This window comes from Sciurus carolinensis, chromosome 2 (genome assembly GCF_902686445.1).
Source record: "Sciurus carolinensis chromosome 2, mSciCar1.2, whole genome shotgun sequence".
NCBI lineage: Eukaryota > Metazoa > Chordata > Mammalia > Rodentia > Sciuridae > Sciurus > Sciurus carolinensis.
The window spans coordinates 156753474-156766895 of NC_062214.1; the positions used below are offsets into that span (position 1 = coordinate 156753474).

General features: G+C 32.7%; 1 protein-coding gene across 1 annotated transcript in view; it reads left to right on the forward strand.

Annotated features, from left to right (window-relative positions):
* The window catches only part of Tmem260 (transmembrane protein 260), a 60473-nt gene that overhangs the window by 29232 nt on the left and 17819 nt on the right, over positions 1 to 13422 (forward strand). The window contains 6 exon segments of the mRNA XM_047541316.1: positions 1854 to 1937; positions 3519 to 3633; positions 5066 to 5198; positions 5201 to 5234; positions 7431 to 7602; positions 10600 to 10748. Of these exon segments, the coding sequence (XP_047397272.1) occupies positions 1854 to 1937; positions 3519 to 3633; positions 5066 to 5198; positions 5201 to 5234; positions 7431 to 7602; positions 10600 to 10748 (687 nt within the window).

The following is a 13422-nucleotide window of genomic DNA, read 5'->3' on the forward strand; positions in this document are numbered from 1 at the left end:
ATAAAATTTTAATAAATTTTTTGTAATTAGAAAATATAAGTAAGCAAAAATGAAAATTAAAATAACCTGTCATCCCAACACAACTGCTATCATTAATGTCTTAACATTTTTGTCTATATTTTTCTAATCTTTTTCATATTTTTGTTTGTTTTGGGATTATAATATACATACTGTTTTATTAGTCTTTTATTTTTCACTTATACCATATCTTGAAAATCTTTCCCTGCCACAATTTTTAAAAATATAACCTCGATGGTTTTCACAACTGATTTTAAATATTTCCTTTTATGTCTGACTCAGACTTTTGCAGCTCCTTCTTCATTTTTATTGGGGAGAAGGCAACAAGAAGCTCTGTTTTCTTTAAAAGATCTTTTTCAGGGGCTCTGAACTTTCACTGTATTCTAATTTACTCTATATAGAAAGACTTGTTGCCTGCTCTTTTCTACCTACCTTTCAGAGGTCGTTCTAGCATTCAGGATTGCTGTTATACTTTAGCTGAGCAAATTCTACATGAACCTCCAAAAAACTCTCACGAGTTATCCTAGACCATACATTAAACTTTTATTAGTTGCATGTAAAGTTATCTACTAGGAAACTCAAAGGCCTCCTTTATATTCAAATCATACCTGCTAGGTTTAATGACTAGAACAACAACAACAACAAACTAGACAAAAGTGAGGACCACTCACACCTGCACTGTTTGTTCAAACCAAATCATCATGTAGAATGGAGGCATAATCCTAGCACTGTCTGAGTGAGAGAAATTCTAGTCTTTGTTTCAGGTGGATAGGAGTGTTAAGAAAGGCAACTCATAATTAAGTTATGAGAAAATTCTTCAAAATGATGGAACCTAATCATGTACCCTTTTCCAGACAAGCAAATTAAATTTTTTCCCCATGCATATCTCTGAATTGCAATCCGGTATAAGGAAATTATTGAATCTAACCTTAGGCAGTGGCCATCTTTTAGAGCTTACATTTAAGCAACAGATCTCTAAGAATTAATTTTGAAATTGACTCCATTTCTTTTGAAGAAATGGGTCCCATGCTGGAATCAATTTTTCAAGTGTATTTGCAAATGAGTTAAGATAGCTTCTCAGAGTAGATGAGTCTCCATTAGTAAAATACACATTGTGTGATTTTCATAATTATGGCATCACATTTTCTCCAGTAAATTTGCCAGTAGGGAGAAGAAAGTTTCTTGAGATGGTGTATAGAGTCATTTCTTTTTAGAGATCAAAGACTGCTACAGCAATAGCTATTTTAGAACTAAACATTTGAGAAATGCTTATTAGTTAATGGAAGAATTTAGTTTAATTGTAGGAAAAAAATACATTTCTCTGAGATTGCTTGGACATTTTCCAAACCAAGTGATCTAGAAAATCAGGAATTCTTTTAAGGAAGAAAATGACCCTTGGCTTTTATTTTCTTTGCGATCGTATCTCCAGAAAAGTATTTGAACTAATTTTGTTTTCAATTGCTAAATCACTGGCAACCATGTCTATATTACAAAAGAAAGTTTAAAAACTTCTTTTAAACAACTTCTTATCAATCCAATCAGGAATATCCTATTCAGTATAATGAAATTAAAAATATAGGAGAATTTCTTATTCTGATTCTACCCTGATTTATGTATGTTGTTAACCAAATATTACAATTGGAAAACATCTTAGAACTGTTTATTTCTCTCTATTGTACTTTTTCTCCCCAATTTAAAAGGAGACAAAATAATTTTAAAATATGACCCCAGTTTTGTTCAATGCATTGATCAAACATTTATTCTGCAAATGATATTTTATTTTGAATTAGCCAGATTTGTTTTCTGACAACAATAAGTTATTTTGTTTTTTACAGTTCTCAAGTAACAAATATGAGGACTGAACTGTCATTCAACATTCAAGCCCTTGCGATTTGGGCAAATATATGTCTAGCAAGAAAGTGAGTAATATAATTCCTTTTCCTTATTTTTCATTTGTTCATGAAGTGAACCAGTATTTTAGTATGTCATTGTAGAACATTGCTAGTATTATTTTATGTTTCAAATAAATGGCTGTTCTTGCCTTTTGTTAAGGCAAATATGTTTTGCTTTCCTGCTAGCTTATTTTATCTTCTAATTATAAATCAATTATTTCAAAAACCTTATCAGTTTATTGCAGCTATAATAGGCAAGTCGTGATATCTTAAACTTCTGGTTTGATCCCTTACTGTGCCTGTACTAATGATTATTGTTTATGCAAAAGAAGCAAACAACTATTTATTTATTTATTTTTGCACTACTAGGGATTGAACCTGGGGGCCCTCTGCCACTGAACTATGTCTCCAGCTCTTTTAAAATTTTTAAAAAATTTCGATACAGGGTCTCACTGAGTTGGCCAGGCTGGCTGCCTCCTGAGCAGCTGGGATTACAGGCCTACATCAACATATTCAGTACAAACAACTATTTAAATTCCTCTAGCAATAAAAGAATGCCTTAAAAGTATAGCATTGTTTGTTAATCTTCATTTTTTATTCATTTATTTTCTTGTCTGTTGAACTTGTATATTTGTATGTTAGTAAGTATACATATGTACTTCTCTCATTTATGGTTTTATTTCCTTAACACATTATATTGTTAATATTTTTCCATACCAAAAAATACTTAAGGTCATTTAAATGTCTATATAATAAATTCCTTCCTATGACCAAAGGAGAATTAAATTTCCTATTTGAGAGTTATTAGATTGCATCCACATTTTCCTCTATTGTAAGTGACACTAATACTAAAGCATTTTTATGGGTTGTTTATTCACATTTGTGGTTTTTGCTTAAAGATTTATGCCTGCATGTCAAATACTCAGTTATTTTGACACAAAGTCAGTGATTATAAGTATTTTTGAAGCTCTTGATAGATTATGTAGTTAACTTTTCTCAAGGATTATACTAACATTCTCATACTAAATTCTTACCAACACTGCTGTAATTTTTAAGTGTATTATTTCAAGCATGAAATATGCTATATTTTGCATATGCTTGATTACTTCTTAAATTTAATAAGATCAATAGTTCATACTTTTTCTGTGAATATCCTTTGCTGCATAATTCTCTTGTCCACAACATGCAATTCAAATAAACTTGAATTGCAATTATAGGAAATTATTATTTCAAGTTGATTTGGCTATCTATTCCAACTCAGATTTTTAAAACTGATGACTTCTTAAAAATGAAAGTTTTTGTCTGAGTGTGGTGGTGCATGCCTATAATCCCAGCAATTTGAGATTACAAGAAAGTAGGAGACTCATAAGTTAAAGACCAGCCTCAATAATTTGGGGAGACCCTAGTTCAAAATAAAAAATAAAAAGGGTTTGAGATTTAGCTTTGTGGTAAAATGTCCCTGGATACAATCCCTAGTATTGCTAAAAAGAAAAAAAAAAGGAAAGTTTTATAGTTACAAATATTTTTCTGTAGTTTAAAGCTATTTAATATTACTATTGATGTCAAACATATAGGTAATTTTGGATATATTTTTTATTCTTTTTGTAGGGAGAGACAGAATCCATCTTTAGTGTGGCTTTTTACTGGAATGTTTTGCATTTATTCATTGTTCTTTGCTTGGAGGGCAAATTTAGATATTTCAAAACCACTGTTCATGGGTGTGGTAAGTTTACTTAGATATATCCTTTAATCAGAAAGTTTGTGCAGATTGTGCAAATTTGTCTCTTAGGAGCTTTGAAAAAGAATGAATTATTTCAGGAAAAGTAAAAATTATATATACATTTTATAAATCAAAAGTTAAATTATTGAGCCATTAAGATTAAGGCCTTTTGAATGGACTCAGTGGCGCATACCTATAATCCCAGTGGCTCGGGAGGCTGAGGCAAGAGGATCATGAGTTCAAAGCTAGCCTCAGCAGAAGCGAGTTGCTAAGCAACTCAGTGAGACCCTGTCCCTAAAAAAATACAGAGTAGGACTAGGGATGTGGCTCAGAGGTTGAGTGCCCCTGAGTTTAATCCCTGGTACCAAGAAAAAAAAAAAAAAAAAAAAAAAGTAGACTTAGGTTAGTTGTGTGTGTATGTGTGTATGCACTTACAAATATATGTACAACTGCATTTCACCAAGAATATTTTTAGAATAGCAAAATAAATACAGGTTACAACTAGGGGCTCTTGCCAACATGTCCCCTTACTTTTACCTAGTAGTTCCAGAATTATGCAAAAGACCACCTGTGTTTCTGTTTTCCTGTCAGCCATCTCTGAGATTAGGATATTTCTTCTTATAATAGAAACTCTGTAAATTTAGACAGATTTCATAACTGACCAACTAGTCATTTGTGTATGTGTTTAAGAAGCCTAATAAAAAAATAGCCTACATGATCATCAGAGTTTTGAACAAAATAAATTAGGGTAAATGAATAGGAGAATCACATTTATTACTGATATTGCTGAGATTGGAGACTGTGGCTTCTATGTGTGGGCAAGAGGACTTACTTATCCTGCCAGAGGGAATAGGCCTAGTCACTAGTCACAGGCAGTGCTGCATGGGGCAGGCCTTGCCCCACCTCATTCCCACTTCACTCCCACCAACTGTGCACAGAGATAGACTGCCCTAGATAAGTGCTTTTTGTCAGCTCACTTCCTAGAGGAAGAGGAGAAACAGGACTGTGTAATCCCAATACCAACTTCAGTTCCCCATCAGTTCAGTCTCTACCATCTTGCAGGAAGAAGTAAGGGAGGGTACGGAGAGAGGCCAGGACTACTATACTCATGTAGCTTATGCATAGGGAAGGGAATATCAGGAGAAAAGCAAAAGCATTTCTCTACCTCTCCCACCCTAGATATCACTGGAGTTCAATATTAAGATGAATATGTGGATCCCCAAAGGGAGATGTACACATCAAACTGGGAAGGAAGAACTGTTCCAAGTTGAAAATTAAAGTGACCTCAGGTTGAACTGGGGAAGTCAGTTAACAAGATCTGAATGACAGCAGGCATAAGCAACTAGGTGTAAGCAGTATATTTTAAAAACATTTAAATATCTGACTGATTGTTTAAACTAGTCAAGTGGACCTACTATTTGCCTGTCTTTCACAGGTAGAACGATTCTGGATGCAGAGCAATGCAGTGGTGGCTGTCCTCGCTGGCATAGGTTTGGCTGTGCTTGTGTCTGAGACTAACCGAGTACTGAACAGCAATGGGCTTCAGTGTCTGGAATGGCTTTCGGCAACTCTTTTGTACTTTGCCAAATATATTCTAATTATAGGTAACCCATGGCTATTTTTATGAAAAGTAGCATTTGAGTCAGAAAATTTTGAATATTTTACATTCTAGGATTTTATTTCCTTTTTAACTTCTATTGGTTTCTAAGACTCAAAGTGAGACAGCTTGGTCTGAATGCAGTAGATTTTAAGCTTTGGGATTAATTAGCTTTTTGAACCAGAATCTCAGCCTGGGTGATGTGTGATTTCAGATCTTTGCAAACAAGTATTCAGGTAGTGCATGTAGAGTATTTGTACATTTTCCTCTAAAGAACTTTAGAGATAGTTTGTAGAATCTGAAATATGTGTAAAGTTCCATGATCTAAAATACCACTTATGTGGAGAATAGAGAGATTTGGGACTTTTTGTATACCCTAAAATAATTTACTTTATGTTTCAAAGATTTCATCTTTTGACCTTTATCAGTCAGCTTGATATTAGAAAATATTAATTATTTTTAATTCAAGTTCTGAAAGTTTTTAACTCATATATTATTAGTATTATATATATTTTCCAATATCTTTTTAATAATGATTATAATGCCAATCTAAGTGTAACATAAAGATGTCCAAGTCTTAGATGATAGTTCATATATTTCTAGCAGTATCAGATACATGTTACAAAAGTGGAAGAAAGAGTCCCTTGGTATTTTGTTATAGTGAGATTTGACTGTATTTTAAAAGATTCAATTTTCTTCTGGGCATGGTGGTGCATACCTGTAATCCCAGTGACTGGGGAGGCTAAGACAGAAGGATTACAAGTATGAGGCCAGTCTTAGCAATTTTGTGAGGCCCTAAGCATCTTAGTGAGGCCCTATCTCAAAATTTAAAAATAAAAAGAGGTGGGGATGTAGATCAGTAATAAAGCACCTGTTGAGTTCAATACCCAGTACTAAAAAAAAAAAAAAAAAAAATAGAAAAGATTAAATTTCCTCTTTTAACTTAACTTTTGAACTTTTGAAACCAATGTTCTTTATAATCCCAGGTAGAGCCTGTGCTAGGAACATTTCATCTTCCCACCTTGTGGGAAAGGGCTATATGGCCCAGACATAACTCCATCACTAGTTCAAGGAGGGTTCACCAGCCTCCAGCCTTTTTAAATTCCAGTTTTCTCCCGACTTGGGTCATTAAAAGCATTCCAAGGTCAGCACCAGGAATGTTTGCACAGGCTAGGTGGTTTATCTGGTTTTGATTTTTTATTTACCCAAGGGAATGAATAGATAGCAACTTTGCTGGTTGACAAGTGTGAGCCATCACCCAGCAAAGTAAGGAATCATAGTAGGAAATAGTAATTGTTGCACTGATTGTAGAGGAAGGGATAATATTCTATTCCTAGGAAGGTTTGTTTGCTTTTTGATACTACCCTAGTGACTCAGCTTGAGCAGTGCTTCTCAGCTCCATCAAATGTAATAGATCTGATAATAAGAGGAAAGATATTGCTTGCCTCATTTTTTGATGCTTTTTTTTCCCCTCTTGTAGTCTTTTTCTCTTTGCATGTAAAGTTCTCAGAGCACATGTACTTTTTCTTTGAAGTTAGAAAGTCTATTTTATTCTTGAAAAGAACTGTACTGCTGTTCTTGGCAAGAACAAATAATGTCTGGAGAGAAGTAGACAACTCAACAAACTATTCCTTCTCCTACTTCTCTTTGGTCTCATTCCCTAGTAATTTCTCAGCCTCCAGTGGGGAGAGGAACATAGGAAGCCTGGGGTGCAGGGAAATGGTGGGAAGGATCAACCTCTGCGTGCAAGAAAATCATACAAATGTCTTATAAATGTATGTCATAAATTGGCAGATTTCCTTTTGCATTTCTGAAAGTTCCCTTGGCATAAATGAAATTAACATAAATTACCTTAAATTCCAAGTAGAATCAGAAACCTTACTTTTGTTATATGAAATCGGATTACTTTTAGGAAGAAAAAGACTTATTCTTGAGTACTAACTGATTCCCTTTCTATGGAAATGATTATAAATTCTAGAAGTAAAGTAGTAGACAAGTGGTTTTTTTCATTTTTTTCTCCTTTTTTAATCAAATGATAGTGTTTTTTAAATATATGCATCTTCTCATAGGATATAAATTAAATAGTTTGAAACAATAAATGTAGATTTGTGATAGGAAGAGAATGATGTGGAAAATAAACCCAGTGCTATTAAAATTGTGGCAAAGTATTGCTATTTTAACATTTTTTGATCTTTTTATTTAGCATTTGTGACCAAAGGACCAACAATGTGATCGATAAATTTGCAAAGAACCTTCTAAATTCTATGCCACATGATGCAATTATCTTACTTAGAGGAGATTTGCCAGGCAATTCTCTCCGTTACATGCATTACTGTGAAGGGTTGAGGCCAGATATTTCATTAGTGGATCAGGAAGTAAGTATATGTAAAATGTATTTGGAATATATTAATCATTTTAAAACATTTTATATTATCATTTTTTAAATAGCAAATAGATACAGTGCTTATAGTCATTCTTGGGTAGATTATGTATCACTTTTTTTGTTTAACTATTAGTATAGATTGTATGAGTTGCTTCTTTCTCATTTTAACTGAATGTTTTAAGAATTACTGTGTTTTGTGTTAGATTCAAATAATATGCTAGGTCTCCAGTTCACATAACAAACCATGAAAATATTTATTGTACTGTTAAAGTAGTGTTGATTTTTTTTTCATTTAGCCAATTCAGCCATTTAAATTAATACTGTCTACTGGTCTAGGGATTAAAATAAATTAAATTGAATATAAAATAAATCATACTGTGGTTAAAATAGCCTACTTGATCATCAGAGTTGTGAACTCAAATAATTTCTCAAAATAGAAATTATTAACTACAACTCTGCTATGGAAATTTTGCATAATCTTTCCTTATCCTATGACAAAAACATGTTAGAAGAAGACTTGTGAAAATTTAGATGGCAATTAAAACAATTTTCCAGAAATGAACTATATGTAAACACAATATTTATTATTTAGACCATAAATATCTAAAAAGGAACAAATCTGTCTGGTATTTTTAGAGTAGTCATCAAGAAATTGAAATTTTTACTCTCAAATGAGTAATTAAGATTGTTCAATTGAGCAATTAGTAGACACAATACTTTTAATAAATTGTGTTGAATTAGAGAATAATTAGAATTTTGGAGAAAAATATATATAAACACATTTGCAAATACCCTAAGGAAATTTGCAGATGACAAATATTTTATAAGCAGTTTGCATTTATGTTGTATACAGATTGATGAATTTAATCTTAAGTCTAACTCTGACAAAAGCTAGGTTATTCATTAATAATATGGTAGATTATTTGTTGATAAGATGATACTATGCTGTGATTTCAAATACTATTTGGGGCCTGAGGATGTAACCTAGTAGTGTGCTTGCTTAGCATGTATGAGACCCTGAGTTAATCCCTAGCACTTGTGTATGTGTGTGCATGTGTGTGTATGTGTGTATACTGTTTGAGATAGCAACTGCTATAGTTAAGAAATATGGATTTCAAAGAGAACAAGACATAAATTCAAGTCTTCATTCTATCATTTCCTAGATGTTTGACAGGAGCTAATGATTTTTTTTCTCAAAGTTTCTCTTCTCTTATGCATGAAAAGGAAATTATTATTATATAAGGTAGGATGCTTTTGAATACAAAAAAAAATGTCTATGAGTAGTTTAAACTATGGAGAGAGAGAGGAGATTTTAGGACTGATGATAGAAGAAGCATAATGATGTCAGAATTCTGGGGCATGGATGCACAGTTCCAAACATTTCAATCTAAAACAAAGCAAGGTACTTCTCTTTGGTCCTGCCCCCTTCTTCTCTATTGGGAGTTTTCAAGACCTTAGAAATTCCTAGCAGACCTCCACCAGAACTGGCTCATTTGCCCACTCCTGAAAAACTCACTAGTAAAGTAAATGACTAGGCCTGAGCACATTGCTGCCCTGAGCTGCCTGACCAAAATCAGGGTTACTTTAGCAAGCAAGAAGGCTGTAGCTGTTGAGTGTGCAATCAGCAGTGTCTGATGCAATTATTCCTATAAAAGAGGGTTATTATGGAAATTAAATGAGGAGCATGAAGGTCATAATGAACACAGGGTATTTAGTTAATGTCAATATCATCTAAAACTGAAAGCATTGAGCAATAAAATCCAATTTATTATTTGTTGAGTTTTATAGTGTTCACTTAGATTAAAATTAATTTGTCATTTTCTGGTTAAATGACTTACGTGAGATAAGTAACATAAGCACAGTTACTCAAATGATAATATTAAAACTCACAAAGTTTCAAAAGTGCAAATGGAAGTCTTCTTTAAAAAGAGGGTCTCTATACATATGAAAGTATATAATTAAGTGTATAATAAGTATACAATTAATAAAAATGATTTTCTAATATTAATAATGTATTTTAATCAAAAGAACATTGAAGGATTGAAACTAATTTGTGGCTACTAATAAATTTAGCCCAAAGGGTTAAAAATCCTTTGAGACCTAGATTATTTTATGATTGAGCTTCTCAAGGGGCAGGGATTATATCTTATTTTGTAGATGAGCAATACTTTTTTTTTAATGGATGAATGAAAGAATGAAGTAATGATACATTTCTGTATTTTGTATAGGTTGTCTAGTCTGGCCATCAAAGAAATTTCAACTTCAGCAAACGTAATTTGAGAACTGTTCTGTGCCAGGCAATGTGCTAGGTGTACAAAAGTGAAAAGATACAGTCCCTTCCCCTAGGAGCTCACAGTCTAGTGAGGAATAGGCCTAGAGCTGTACTAGAGGTAGGTACGAAGTGCTATCTCTGCATGTCATTCTGGCTGTGGAGACTGGGGAGGGTATCACAGAGGAAGTGTATTTATGCTGGTTCTGAAAGCTGAGTACGCATTCTCTAGGTAGAAGAAAAATGGGGAAAAGTCATCTGGGTCATCAAACACATGGAAGTTAGATGGGCACAGTGGCTCATGCCTGTAATCCCAGCTACTCAGGAGTTGGAGGTAGAAGGATCACAAGTTTAAGACCAGCCTGAGCAACTTAGTGAGACTGTGTCTCAAAATCAAAATAAAAAGGATTGAGAATGTCGCTCGTTGAGAGAACACCTGTGGGTTAACGCCCAGGACCACACACACACAAACGAAAAAATGCATGGAGTTGAAAATATAACTAAGTATTGATGTTACCAATTATAGACATGTCTTAAGACATACAATCAAAGGTTTAAGTCACTTTAAAAATTGTAGCCACACCCTTGGTTATGCCTGAATGTATTTTTCAATTATTGAATGATAGTGTATTCACATTTTAGAAACTTTTCATTGGCTAAACTTGGTTCTTTTAAAGATATATACTAAAAGTATGGCATCATATGTTATTTTTCTGGCAGATGATGACTTATGAGTGGTATTTACCCAAGATGGCAAAGCATTTACCAGGTGTTCACTTTCCTGGGAACCGGTGGAATCCTGTGGAAGGAGTATTACCCAGTGGAATGGTCACATTTAATCTTTATCATTTTCTTGAAATAAATAAACAGTAAGCATTCTTTTCATATAATAGCTTTACTAAAATCTTAAGCTTTTCTAAAATTATTTCTGTAGCAGCTGTGTCTCATCCAAAAGACCAATTTTCTACACCTATTTCCCTGTCACCGGTGAGATTATCTTTGTAATTAAATTGAATATCTGTGCATAAATGAGGCCCGGCAGAAATAAATGTTATTGTTCTGGGCAAAGGAAAAATAAAGACAGATTAGCAAGAATAGCAAATAAGATCTTAGTACAATTCAGGGAAATTGGAGATGCGCTTGCCTACTTGAAATCATTGCAGGTGGATCGCAAGCAATTATAGTTTCCTCCTGATCAACACCGTGGCCCCCTTTTAAGTGTAAAGCAAATTTTCTTTAGAATAATCACTCTATGAAAATAGCTTAAGGATTTTTTTAATAAAGGATAAGACAGTTTTATAAATAAGAAAAGCACCTACAGTTTACGCTAGCTGAGATAAAATATAAGAACTGTGAATTCTATACCTGGGAACATAAAATTATTCATAGTTAAGGTCAAGATTAAAGTACTATTTCAGTAGTAGTGTGTTAAACATTTCTACTATCCATGAAATGCTTCAGATTGTCCAGAGCTTGAAGAAGAAAATTTTATTTCATGATTTTTTTTATTATAGAGGACTTAGAAAATCTTTGTAAATTCCAGAGTTAAATTATCCCTTGCTAAGCATATAATACTATGGTTTTTTTTCAGTGTTCAGAGCCTGTGTTTATGGTGGCTCATGGAGTAATATAAAGGTAATAGGTATAAATGTGTTTTGAGAGTAACATTTAATTATTTCATTCTAGAATAAAATATAAAGAACTATTAACATCTCCAAATTGGCACTTTTGTGAATTTTGTTTAATCCAACCCCACAAAGCTTACTATGTGGCAGCTTGATTTAGGCCCTAGCAATATAAAGATGAATGAAACTCAGTTCCAAGTCCACATAGACCACAATCTAGTTGTTTATATACATAGATATGACTATAACTAGTTGTATATATAACTAGTTTTGTAAAGTGTCAGAGTGAATACTCAATATGTATCTACTTAAGTAAATGACTTAACTGATTTGATAAGCTAAGTGTTCTGGCTTCATAGATGAGGAAGCCATTAATTCTACCTAGGAGCATTCATTCTGCTTTTGTTTAATAAATATCAAGTGATACGTCTTTCAAGGGGATTCTTTATTTTTTTTTTTTTTCAGCACTGGGAATTGAACATAGGGGCACTCTGCCACTGAACTACATCCCCAGTCCTTTTCATTTTTTATTCTGAGTGAGGATCTCACTAAGTTGTCAAGACTGTCCTTAAACTTGAGATCTTCCTGCCTCAGCTTCCAGAATACTTGAGATTGTAGGCATGTGCTACTGTGCCTGGCCACTGTTAACATTTTGATAAACTGTTTTTGGATTCCATTTATTTTAACAAATTATTTATTTATATACATATACATACATACACATAAACTATATTTTATGTAGCAGGGATATTCATTTTCTGTTCCATTATTTTCATCTGATGACATATCATGTGCATTTCCATGTGATCAATAAAATGTCTTTTTCATTATCATCATTTTTTGTTATATTTCCATATGATGCATGATACATTTTTATATGTATTTCCATAGGATGCATGATAATTTAACAGACATACTATTTTTTTTATAAACTTTTGTTGTTTCTAGACTTTTGCTATTATAACATGGCATAAACATTCTGATCCATAAAGTTTTGTCAATATTTTTGACTAACAAGTCTCATAGTAAATATTGTTTATTGTCTATTTTTAAAAGAAGACTCGATTAAAAAAGTCATATGTGTTCATTACAGAATAATAACTTTGGGGGATAATTCAGCTTTTTATTTTTTGCTACTACAAAGAGCATGTTACTAATTATTTTTTAAAAAATAAAAAAGTGGTCCTATCATTCAGAAACAATAAATGTAAAAAATACATATTTTTTACAAAGTTGAAAGCATAGTGTAAGACATAGTCCTGTTTTTTTTCTTCAATGACATAAGAACATTTTATTATGTTTTTATAAACTTTGTAAATATTTTTAGTAGATGTACTATGATTTAATAATAATAGGTTAATGCAACTATTAGTAGATATTAACATGATATCTAAAGTTACAAGCTACAACAAAAGCCTTTGTACATGTAATTTTTGTTAATGGGAAGAATTTATTAGGGTAGAATAATTAGTATTAGTAAAATAATAGTAATTGTATTATTATTAATCTTAACAATAATTAGAATATTAGTATTTCACTCTGAAGTAAAATTACTCAGTGTAAGGACACGAATGATTTAAAGACACTTAATAGGGGATTTTCTCCCCCAAAATGTTAGCCCATCATATGAAAGTCTTTAAATGAGTACTTTTAAAAAGAAACTAATATTTATTGAGCAACTATTATTTTTTATGTTTATCATACAGTAATTTTTTTATTCCCCCCCCCCCTTTTTTTTTAGGGGGGAGGCATACAGTTCTATGAATTTTAACACGTGTATACATTTGTGAGATCACCACAACAGTCAGAATACAGAACAGTCTGTGGCCCTTCAAACCCCCTTTGTGCTACTCTTATAAGCCGTACTATCCTCAGAGCCCTAACCCTAGCCACCACTGATCTGTTCTTCATTATTCTT